The sequence below is a fragment of the Oncorhynchus keta genome, unplaced genomic scaffold, assembly GCF_023373465.1.
Source record: "Oncorhynchus keta strain PuntledgeMale-10-30-2019 unplaced genomic scaffold, Oket_V2 Un_contig_2954_pilon_pilon, whole genome shotgun sequence".
Classification (NCBI taxonomy): domain Eukaryota; kingdom Metazoa; phylum Chordata; class Actinopteri; order Salmoniformes; family Salmonidae; genus Oncorhynchus; species Oncorhynchus keta.
In genome coordinates, this window is record NW_026286605.1 from 25,001 (window position 1) to 36,806 (window position 11,806).

General features: G+C 45.1%; 1 protein-coding gene across 1 annotated transcript in view; it reads left to right on the forward strand.

Annotated features, from left to right (window-relative positions):
- The window catches only part of LOC127923399 (FERM and PDZ domain-containing protein 1-like), a 19,492-nt gene extending 7,979 nt beyond the window's left edge, over positions 1–11,513 (forward strand). Inside the window, exons 5-6 of the mRNA XM_052507433.1 lie at positions 528–632; positions 11,295–11,513. Of these exons, the coding sequence (XP_052363393.1) occupies positions 528–632; positions 11,295–11,459 (270 nt within the window). The 3' untranslated portion in view covers positions 11,460–11,513. The remainder of the gene's footprint in view (positions 1–527; positions 633–11,294) is intronic.
- Positions 11,514–11,806: the final 293 nt, after the last annotated feature.

Sequence of the window (11,806 nt, forward strand, 5' to 3'; positions counted from 1 at the left end):
CCTGTTGGGTTGATCAGTGTATCTGAGGTTCTGTTGTATATCAGCCTGTTGGGTTGATTAGTGTCTCTGAGGTTCTGTTGTTTATCAGCCTGTTGGTTTGATCAGTCAGATTAGTGTCTCTGAGGTTCTGTTGTTTATCAGCCTGTTGGGTTGATTAGTGTCTCTGAGGTTCTGTTGTTTATCAGCCTGTTGGGTTGATTAGTGTCTCTGAGGTTCTGGTGTTTATCAGCCTGTTGGGTTGATCAGTCAGATTAGTGTCTCTGAGGTTCTGTTGTTTATCCACTACCTGTTAGTTTTCAGATCTAGATTTTTTGGGGTTTACTGACACTTGATTTAGACAGGTATAGAAACAGATGGAGATGCAGGAAGGAGGCAGACTCAACAGGAAGGAGAAGGGGTTTGAACCCGGATAGGGTGAGGAGAATGTTATTTGCTGTTAGCATTACCGCTAAACCACAGTTTGTGCAGTCTGTATCCTTGTGCCTTTTGGCAACTCTGTCCTAATTTCTCCTCCTGTGGTTTCTCAGGGACCCAAGTCTTCCTTCATCACCCCAGAGAAGAGAGCTAAACTCCGGTCCAACCCGGTCAAAGTTCGCTTTGCTGAGGAGGTTGAGGTCAATAGTCACTCTCAGGTACGTCAGACTCTTACGACACCCTATTGTCACTGCATGGCACGTTATAAGCCCTCTATGAAGCTGTTGTGTCATATCTGTCCAGGATTCATGTATGATCTAGTCTATGCAGTGACTTCTAGAGCACCAGATGGACATCAAATCAAATGTATTTATATAGCCCTTCGTACATCAGCTGATATCTCAAAGTGCTGTACAGAAACCCAGCCTAACACCCCAAACAGCAAGCAATGCAGGTGTAGAAGCACGGTGGCTAGGAAAAACTCCCTAGAAAGGCCTAGAAAGGCCAAAACCTAGGAAGAAACCTAGAGATGAACCAGGCTATGTGGGGTGGCCAGTCCTCTTCTGGCTGTGCCGGGTGGAGATTATAACAGAACATGGACAAGATGTTCAAATGTTCATAAATGACCAGCATGGTCGAATAATAACAAGGCAGAACAGTTGAAACTGGAGCAGCAGCAAGGTCTGCAGCATGTCTGTTAATGCTTTATGGAGCTGACATGACTGCTGTATGGAGCCAGTCGCAAGCCAGTCGCAAGTGGTTTATCTCTCAGCCATATGACAACCCCATATTCCTCCCTATCCTCACTGCTTGGCTTGGAAACCCATTTCACTGTGGTTTAGATGTCCTGTCGCTGTAGATGTCCTGTCCCTTTAGATGTCCTGTCCCTGTAGATGTCCTGTCCCTGTAGATGTCCTGTCCCTGTAGATGTCCTGTCCCTTTAGATGTCCTGTCCCTTTAGATGTCCTGTCCCTGTAGATGTCCTGTCCCTGTAGATGTCCTGTCCCTGTAGATGTCCTGTCCCTGTAGATGTCCTGTCCCTGTAGATGTCCTGTCCCTTTAGATGTCCTGTCCCTGTAGATGTCCTGTCCCTTTAGATGTCCTGTCCCTTTAGATGTCCTGTCCCTGTAGATGTCCCTTTAGATGTCCTGTCCCTGTAGATGTCCTGTCCCTGTAGATGTCCTGTCCCTGTAGATGTCCTGTCCCTGTAGATGTCCCTTTAGATGTCCTGTCCCTTTAGATGTCCTGTCCCTGTAGATGCCCTGTCTCTGTAGATGTCCTGTCCCTGTAGATGTCCTGTCCCTGTAGATGTCCTGTCCCTGTAGATGTCCCTTTAGATGTCCTGTCCCTGTCCCTGTAGATGTCCCTTTAGATGTCCTGTCCCTTTAGATGTCCTGTCCCTTTAGATGTCCTGTCCCTGTAGATGTCCTGTCCCTTTAGATGTCCTGTCCCTGTAGATGTCCTGTCCCTTAGATGTCCTGTCCCTGATGTCCTGTCCCTGTAGATGTCCTGTCCCTGTAGATGTCCTGTCCCTGTAGATGTGCCTTTAGATGTCCTGTCCCTGTAGATGTCCTTCCTTTAGATGTCCTGTCCCTGTAGATGTCCCTTTAGATGTCCTGTCCCTGTAGATGTCCCTTTAGAAGTCCTGTCCCTGTAGATGTACCTTTAGATGTCCTGTTACGAATCCCTTTTGGCCCGACGGTCTAGGGGGGATGGTAATGAGACCCGTAACATAACTCATGCAAATTATTATTGTGACAAAGTAAAAGTGTGAACGAAATAACCACGACAACAGAAAACTACCGTCAAACTCTAGGTTTATTTATAAACACACGGTAATGGGGGAGAGCAGGAAAAGGGGCTGAGCTGGACCCAAGGAAAGAAACAATAAGTATACAAAAACACACCCCTAAGCTAGACTAGCCTACTTTAACAACAGCTAACTAACCAAAAATACAGTGGGTGGTCCGCCCAGTTCTAACTAGTGTATTTAACAAAGTTCACCTACGGGTAGTGTATGCCCATGGGCAACTTGTCTTGGTTTCCCCCTTTTCCCACCAGCAACAAACAAATACCATAACCAAAAATAATACTCACAGGTGATGACAAAGTGCTATGAAGTGCTTTAAACAAAAGAAAGGTTTAAGACACAAAGCGAGAGTGAAACACAGAGACCTACAGACATGGCATTTACAGAGAGATTGCGCTAGAGATTGAGCTGAGCTGAGCTAGAACAAACAAATGATGGGGTTTTTAAACCATGGGGAAGGAACTGTGATAGGTCAGGAAATAGGAGGAGGTGTGTCTTCTCATTGATGATTGATTGGGGAGTGATGATTTTCACCTGTGAGGGGAGAAGGAGAGAAAAGACACAGGATAACTGTATCCGTAACATGTCCTGTCCCTGTAGATGTCCTGTCCCTTTAGATGTCCCTTTAGATGTCCTGTCCCTGTAGATGTCCCTTTAGATGTCCTGTCCCTGTAGATGTCCTGTCCCTTTAGATGTCCTGTCCTGGAGGACTCCATACAGAAAGGAACAAGCTCCCTGGAGGACTCCATACAGAAAGGAACAAGCTCCATGGAGGACTCCATACAGACAGGAACAAGCTCACTGGAGGACTCCATACAGAAAGGAACAAGCTCCCTGGAGGACTCCATACAGACAGGAACAAGCTCCCTGGAGGACTCCATACAGAAAGGAACAAGCTCCCTGGAGGACTCCATACAGACAGGAACAAGCTCCCAGGAGGACTCCATACAGACAGGAACAAGCTCCCTGGAGGACTCCATACAGAAAGGAACAAGTTCCCTGGAGGACTCCATACAGACAGGAACAAGCTCCCCGGAGGACTCCATACAGAAAGGAACAAGCTCCCTGGAGGACTCCATACAGACAGGAACAAGCTCCCTGTAGGACTCCATACAGAAAGGTACAAGCTCCCTGGAGGACTCCATACAGACAGGAACAAGCTCCCTGGAGGACTCCATACAGAAAGGAACAAGTTCCCTGGAGGACTCCATACAGACAGGAACAAGCTCCCTGGAGGACTCCATACAGACAGGAACAAGCTCCCTGTAGGACTCCATACAGAAAGGTACAAGCTCCCTGGAGGACTCCATACATACAGGAACAAGCTCCCTGGAGGACTCCATACAGACAGGAACAAGCTCCCTGTAGGACTCCATACAAAAAGGAACAAGCTCCCTGGAGGACTCCATACAGAAAGGTACAAGCTCCCTGGAGGACTCCATACAGAAAGCGACAAGCTCCCTGGAGGACTCATACAGAAAGGAACAAGCTCCCTGTAGGACTCCATACAGACAGGAACAAGCTCCCTGGAGGACTCCATACAGACAGGAACAAGCTCCCTGGAGGACTCCATACAGCCAGGAACAAGCTCCCTGTAGGACTCCATACAAAAAGGAACAAGCTCCCTGGAGGACTCCATACAGAAAGGTACAAGCTCCCTGGAGGACTCCATACAGAAAGCGACAAGCTCCCTGGAGGACTCCATACAGAAAGGAACAAGCTCCCTGTAGGACTCCATACAGACAGGAACAAGCTCCCTGGAGGACTCCATACAGACAGGAACAAGCTCCCTGGAGGACTCCATACAGACAGGAACAAGCTCCCTGTAGGACTCCATACAGAAAGGAACAAGCTTCCGCTAGTGATCAGAGACAGACATATAGGCATATAGGGTTCCATCTGGGACTCACCCTGAGACAGAGTGGTCGTATCGAGGGCCGGATGATTCCCTGATTACAGGAGAAAACGCTGAGTTTACACAACTTGAGGAAAACTTGCTCGTTCCATGACTTAGACTGACCAGGTGAATCCAGGTGAAAGCTATGATCCCTTGTTGATGTCACCTGTTAAATCCTTCTTCAATCAGTGTAGATGAAGGGGAGGAGACAGGTTAAAGAAAGATTTTCAAGCCTTGAGACAATTAAAACATGGATGGTGTGTGTACCATTCAAAGTGTGAATGGACATATTTAAGTATCTTCGAACGGGGTATGGTAGTAGGTGCCAGGCGCACCAGTTCGTGTCAAGAACTGCAACGCTGCTGGGTTTTTCACACTCAACAGTTGCCCGTGTGTATAAAGAATGGTTCATCACCCAAAGGACATCCATCCATCTTGACACAACTGTGGGAAGTATTGGAGTCAACATGGGCCAGCCTCCCTGTGGAACGATTTCAACACCTTGTGGAGTCAACATGGGCCAGCCTCCCTGTGGAACGATTTCAACACATTGTGGAGTCAACATGGGCCAGCCTCAACCATTGTGAGTCAACATGGGCCAGCCTCCCGAATTTCAACACATTGTGGAGTCAACATGGGCCAGCCTCCCTGTGGAACGATTTCAACACCTTGTGGAGTCAACATGGGCCAGCCTCCCTGTGGAACGATTTCAACACCTTGTGGAGTCAACATGGGCCAGCCTCCCTGTGGAACGCTTTCAACACCTTGTAGAGTCAACATGGGCCAGCCTCCCTGTGGAACGATTTCAACACCTTGTAGAGTCAACATGGGCCAGCCTCCCTGTGGAACGATTTCAACACCTTGTAGAGTCAACATGGGCCAGCCTCCCTGTGGAACGATTTCAACACCTTGTGGAGTCAACATGGGCATGGGCCAGCCTCCCTGTGGAACGCCAGCCTTTGGAACGATTTCAACACCTTGTAGAGTCAACATGGGCCAGCCTCCCTGTGGAACGATTTCAACACCTTGTAGAGTCAACATGGGCCAGCATCCCTGTGGAACGATTTCAACACCTTGTAGAGTCAACATGGGCCAGCCTCCCTGTGGAACGATTTCAACACCTTGTGGAGTCAACATGGGCCAGCCTCCCTGTGGAACGATTTCAACACCTTGTGGAGTCAACATGGGCCAGCCTCCCTGTGGAACGATTTCAACACCATTGTAGAGTCCATGGGCCAGCCCCTGTGGAACGATTTCAACATTGAGGCCTGTCCCTGTGGATTTCAACACCTTGTGGAGTCAACATGGGCCATGCAACGATTTCAATATTAGAGACATGGGCCAGCCTCCCTGTTGATTTCAACACCTGTGGGCCACTCCTGTGGAACGATGTAACACTTGTAGAGTCACATGGGCCAGCCTCCCTTGGAACGATTTCAACACCTTGTAGAGTCAACATGGGCCAGCCTCCCTGTGGAACGAGAGTCAACATGGGGTGTGGACCTTGTAGGGGCCAGCCTCCCTGTGGAACGATTTCAACACCTTGAGAGTCAACATGGGCCAGCCTCCCTGTGGAACGATTTCAACAGGAGTCAACATGGGCCAGAGAGAAGGGTGGAGTCAACAGGGGCCAGCCTCCCTGTGGAGAGAACACCTTGTGGGTCAACATGGGCCAGGAAGGGGAAGCCTTTCAGGGGGAGCTTGAGGGGTGAGAAGGGTGGGAGAGAGAAGGGGGGGAGGGCCAGGGAGCGGGAGAGAGAGAAGGGTGGGGGGAGAGGAAGGGGGACCTTCTGGACTCAGTGGGGGTGGGAGATTTCAACAGATTGAGAGGGAGAGAGAGGGGTGAGAGGAAGGGTGGAGGGGGAGAGAGAGAAGGGGTGAGTGGGAGAGAGAAGGGTGGAGGGGGAGAGAGAGAAGGGTGGAGAGGGAGAGAGAGGGTGGGAGGGGGAGAGAGAAGGGTGGGGGTGGAGAGAGAAGGGTGGAGGGGGAGAGAGAAGGGTGGGGGAGAGAGAAGGGTGGAGGGGGGAGAGAGAAGGGTGGAGGGGGAGAGAGAGAAGGGTGGAGGGGGAGAGAGAGAAGGGTGGGGGAGAGAGAGAAGGGTGGGGCAGGAAGGGAGCGGAGCGAGGGGTGGAGAGAGAAGGGTGGAGGGGGAGAGAGAGAAGGGTGGGGGAGGAAGGGAGCGGAGCGAGGGGTGGAGAGAGAAGGGTGGAGGGGGAGAGAGAGAAGGGTGGAGGGGGAGAGAGAGAAGGGTGGGGGAGGAAGGGAGCGGAGCGAGGGGTGGAGAGAGAGAGAGAGAGAAAGGGGTGGAGGGAGAGAGAGAAAGCAAGAGAGAGAGAGGTGGAGGGAGAATGAAAGAGAGATGAGAGGGGGGGTGGAGCGAGAGAGAGAGAACAACAGGAAGAGATTGAGTGGTTGGATCAATGCCAGTCTGATTCCCTTCAGAACAGCTGTGATTACAGAAGAATAATGTATTGAAAGGGAGGAGGAGGAGAGAGTGGAAGAGAGGGGGTGAGAGGAGGAACATAAAGAGGGAGGGAGAGACATGAAAAATACAGTATAATAGACAGAGAGACAGATGGAGGGAGAATGAAAGAGAGATGAGGGGGGAGACAGAGAGACAGACAACAGGAAGATTGAGTGGTTGGATTTAGAGACAGTCTGATTCCCTTCAGAACAGCTGTGATTACAGAAGAATAATGTATTGAAAGGGAGGAGGAGGAGAGAGTGGAAGAGAGGGGGTGAGAGGAGGAACATAAAGAGGGAGGGAGAGACATGAAAAATACAGTATAATAGACAGAGAGACAGATGGAGAAAGACCGATGGAAAGAGACAGAGAGACAGAGAGAGAGGCAGATATATATTTAGAGACAGAGACCGATAGACAGAGAGAGAGGCAGATATATATTTAGAGACAGAGACCGAGAGACAGAGAGAGAGGCAGATATATATTTAGAGAGAGAGACAGAGAGAGAGGCAGATATATATTTAGAGAGAGAGACAGAGAGAGAGGCAGATATATATTTAGAGAGAGAGACAGAGAGAGAGGCAGATATATATTTAGAGAGAGAGACAGAGAGAGAGGCAGATATATATTTAGAGAGAGAGACAGAGAGAGAGGCAGATATATATTTAGAGAGAGAGACAGAGAGAGAGGCAGATATATATTTAGAGAGAGAGACAGAGAGAGAGGCAGATATATATTTAGAGAGAGAGACAGAGAGAGAGGCAGATATATATTTAGAGAGAGAGACAGAGAGACAGGCAGATATATATTTAGAGAGAGAGAACCTATATTTATGTTTATTTATTTTCCCTTTCGTACTTTAACTATTTGCACATCGTTACAACATTGTTTATGGACATAATATGACATTTGAAATGTCTTTATTCTTATGGAATTTTTGTAAGTGTAATGTTTACTGTTAATTTTTTATTGTTCATTTCACTTTTGTTTATCTTCTATTTCACTTGCTTTGGCAATGTAAACATACTTTTCCCAAGCCAATAAAGCACTTACATTGAATTGAGAGAGACAGAGCCACAGAGACACAGAGCCACAGAGCCACAGAGACACAGAGACACAGAGCCACAGAGACACAGAGACACAGAGCCACAGAGACACAGAGCCACAGAGACACAGAGACACAGAGACACAGAGACACAGAGACACAGAGACACAGAGACACAGAGACACAGAGACACAGAGCCACAGAGACACAGAGACACGGAGAGACAGAGACACAGAGACACGGAGAGACAGAGACACAGAGACACAGAGACAGAGCCACAGAGACACAGAGACACAGAGACACGGAGAGACAGAGACACAGAGACACAGAGAAACAGAGACACAGAGACACAGAGACACAGAGACACAGAGACACAGAGACACAGAGACACAAAGAAACAGAGACACAGAGACACAGAGACACAGAGAGACAGAGACACAGAGACACAGAGAGACAGAGACACAGAGACACAGAGAGACAGAGACACAGAGAGACAGAGACACAGAGACACAGAGAGACAGAGACACAGAGACACAGAGAGACAGAGACACAGAGACACAGAGAGACAGAGAAACAGAGACACAGAGAGACAGAGACACAGAGACACAGAGAGACAGAGACACAGAGACACAGAGAGACAGAGAAACAGAGACACAGAGACACAGAGACACAGAGAGACAGAGACACAGAGAGACAGAGACACAGAGACACAGAGAGATGGGATATGCGTCAACAGCAACCATGGGAAAATCTTCTGCATTATCATTATCATTATCATTATCATTATTAACAGCAGACTCTTACATTTCCTCAGTGAAAACAATTTACTGAGCAAATGTCAAATTGGCTTTTTACCAAATTACTGTACAATTAGCCTATCAGAAACTTCTAAGCCATGGCATAATTTTCTAGAATTTTCCAAGCTGTTTAACCTCACTAGGGGGCGCTAGCGTCCCACCTGGCCAACATCCAGTGAAATTGCAGAGCGCCAAATTCAAAAACAGAAATACTCATCATAAAAATTCATAAAACATACAGGTGTTATACATCGGTTTGAAGATGAACTTCTTGTTCATCCAAACACGGTGTCAGATTTCAAAAAGGCTTTACGGCGAAAGCAAACCATGCGATTATCTGAGAACAACGCCCAGCAGACAAATCATTACAAACAGTAAACAGCCAAGTAGAGGAGTTACACAAGTCAGAAATAGTGATAAAAATGTATCACTTTCCTTTGATGATCTTCATATGGTTGCACTCACGAGACTCCTGTTTACTCAATGAATGTTCGCTTTGTTCAATAAAGTCTCTCTTTATATCCAAACCCCCCCGTCTTGTTCAGTAATCCACAGGCTCAAACACAGTCACAACAGGCAGACGAAACATCCAAATAGTATCCGTAAAGTTCGTAGAGACAAACGATGTTTATAATCAATCCTCAGGTTGTTTTTAGCCTAAATAATCTATAATATTTCAATCCAGACAATAACGTTGTGAATATAAAAGGTAAACAAGAAAGGCGCACCCTCGGTCTCGCGCATGAAAAAGCTCTGGGCCACTGTAGTGTTCACTCATTTAGAGAGGTCTTACTCCCTCATTTTTCAGAATACAAGCCAGAAACAATTTCTAAAGACTGTTGACCTCTAGTGGAAGCCATGGGAAGTGCAATCAGAGTCCTAACTCTATGGATACTGTAATGGCTTTCAATAGAATACTACAACCATAAAATATATTTTTCTCAGGTTTTTGCCTGCCATATCAGTTATGTTATACTCACAGACATTGTTCTAACAGTTTTGGAAACTTTAGGGTGTTACCTTTCCAAATCTACCAATCATATGCATATCAGCTTCTGGGCCTGAGTAGCAGGCAGTTTACTTTGGGCACGCTTTTCATCCGGAAGTGAAAATAGTGCCCCTACCCTAGTGAAGTTAAAGGCACAGTCAATTTAGTGTATGTAAATTTCTGATGCACTGAAATTGTGATACAATGAATTATAAGTGAAATAATATGTCTGTAAACAATTGTTGGAAAAATGACTTGTGTCATGCACAAAGTAGATATCCTTACCGATTTACCACAACTATAGTTTGTTAACAAGACATGTGTGAAGTAGTTGAAAAACTAGTTTTAATGTCTCCAACCTAAGTGTATGTAAACTTCCGACTTCAACTGTACCTCGGCCTAAACATCAGCACCACAGGTAACTTCTACAAAGCTGTGAACGATCTGAGAGACAAGTGCCTTCTATGCCATCAAAAGGAACATACCAAGGATCTGGCAAAAAATACCTGAATCAGTTATCGAACCCTTTGCCCTTCATGGTTCTGAGGTCTGGGGTCCGCTCACCAACCAGGAATTCACAAAATGGGACAAACACCAAATTGAGACTCTGCAGGCAGAATTCTGCTAAAATATCCTCTGTGTACAAAGTAAAACACCAAATAATGCATGTCTTCATTCTTTTGGAACTTTAATAAGTGTAATGTTTACAGTTCATTTGTTGTTGTTTATTATTTATTGCACTTGCTTTGGCAATGAAAACATATGTTTCCCATGCCAATAAAGCCCTTTGTGTGAGAATTTTACTGACTGTGTACATACTGTCTCAATGGTTGAACTCGGTTATCCCTCACGCTTTGTCTCTTTCCCAGAGGTCGTACATCTCCGGTTAATAAATCATTAGAATTTTACTGTCTCAATGGTTGAACTCGGTTATCCCTCACGCTTTGTCTCTTTCCCAGAGGTCGTACATCTCCGGTTAATAAAGAATTAGAATTTTACTGTCTCAATGGTTGAACTCGGTTATCCCTCACGCTTTGTCTCTTTCCCAGAGGTCGTACATCTCCGGTTAATAAAGAATTAGAATTTTACTGTCTCAATGGTTGAACTCGGTTATCCCTCACGCTTTGTCTCTTTCCCAGAGGTCGTACATCTCCGGTTAATAAAGAATTAGACAAAGTCTCAGATTCTGCAATAGATCAATACTTTATTCAGAGAGCGCTCTGTCTTCAAAATGAGAACACAATCTTTTTACAGCACACACTCACAAGAACTCACATCAGTAGAAACGCCTCCTCTCTTTAGATGGGCTGTATTTTTCCAGAGTTCACATACATTGTTAATCACACTTCTCCAACAGGTTTCATTATCTTCTTCAAGCCTAAGCGTTTCTAACTGTTTTTCCCCTCCCTGGGGTGGGGAGGCCTCTTTCCAGTTATTAGTTTCACCCTTATCACAAGTCGACAGTTGTCCGAGAATGTCTCAACCATACCCAGCTCATATTGCGAAATAGTAACACAATGGCCCAGTCACACAAATTATTGAATTATGACACATTTCATACAATTATATGGTTTCAGGGTGGAACACTTTAGTCATTATCTTAAACATACAAATGATTCTATCAGAAATTGAAATTGAGAGCCAGAGAGAGACAGACAACCACTCTAAAACGTAAAGGTTCCTGGAGCATCCTTTAGGGGTTCTTCACATAACCCCTTTTAATGGATCCTCAACATGAAAATACTATTATTATTACTATTATCACCACAGGCCCAGGTAGCTTATTTGTCATCCCCCCTTCTCTAATATGTATCTGATACCAGTAAAGTATTTAGCTAATAATAACACACCCTTATTTCCTGATTCATCTGGTTTCCAGGGCAACTCGCTGCTCTTCCTCCCCAACGTTCTAAAGGTGTATCTGGAGAACGGACAGACCAAGGCCTTCAAGTTTGAACCCAACACCACTGTCAAGGTAACTAATATCATACACATACTACACTATCGTATTATAAGTATAATCCTGATGATACTACTAATATAATAGACAGACCAAACCCAACACCGTTGTCAAGGTAACTTTATTTTACTGATACCACACTGCTTCAACACCATATTCAACCAAATATTTATTCATATATTATATATTATAATAAATATTTATTTATATATTATATATTATAATACATATTTATTAATATATTATATATTATAATACATATTTATTTATATATTATATATTATAATACATATTTATTTATATATTATATATTATAATAAATATTTATTTATATATTATATATTATAATAAATATGTATTTATATATTATATATTATAATACATATTTATTTATATATTATATATTATAATAAAGATTTATTTATATATTA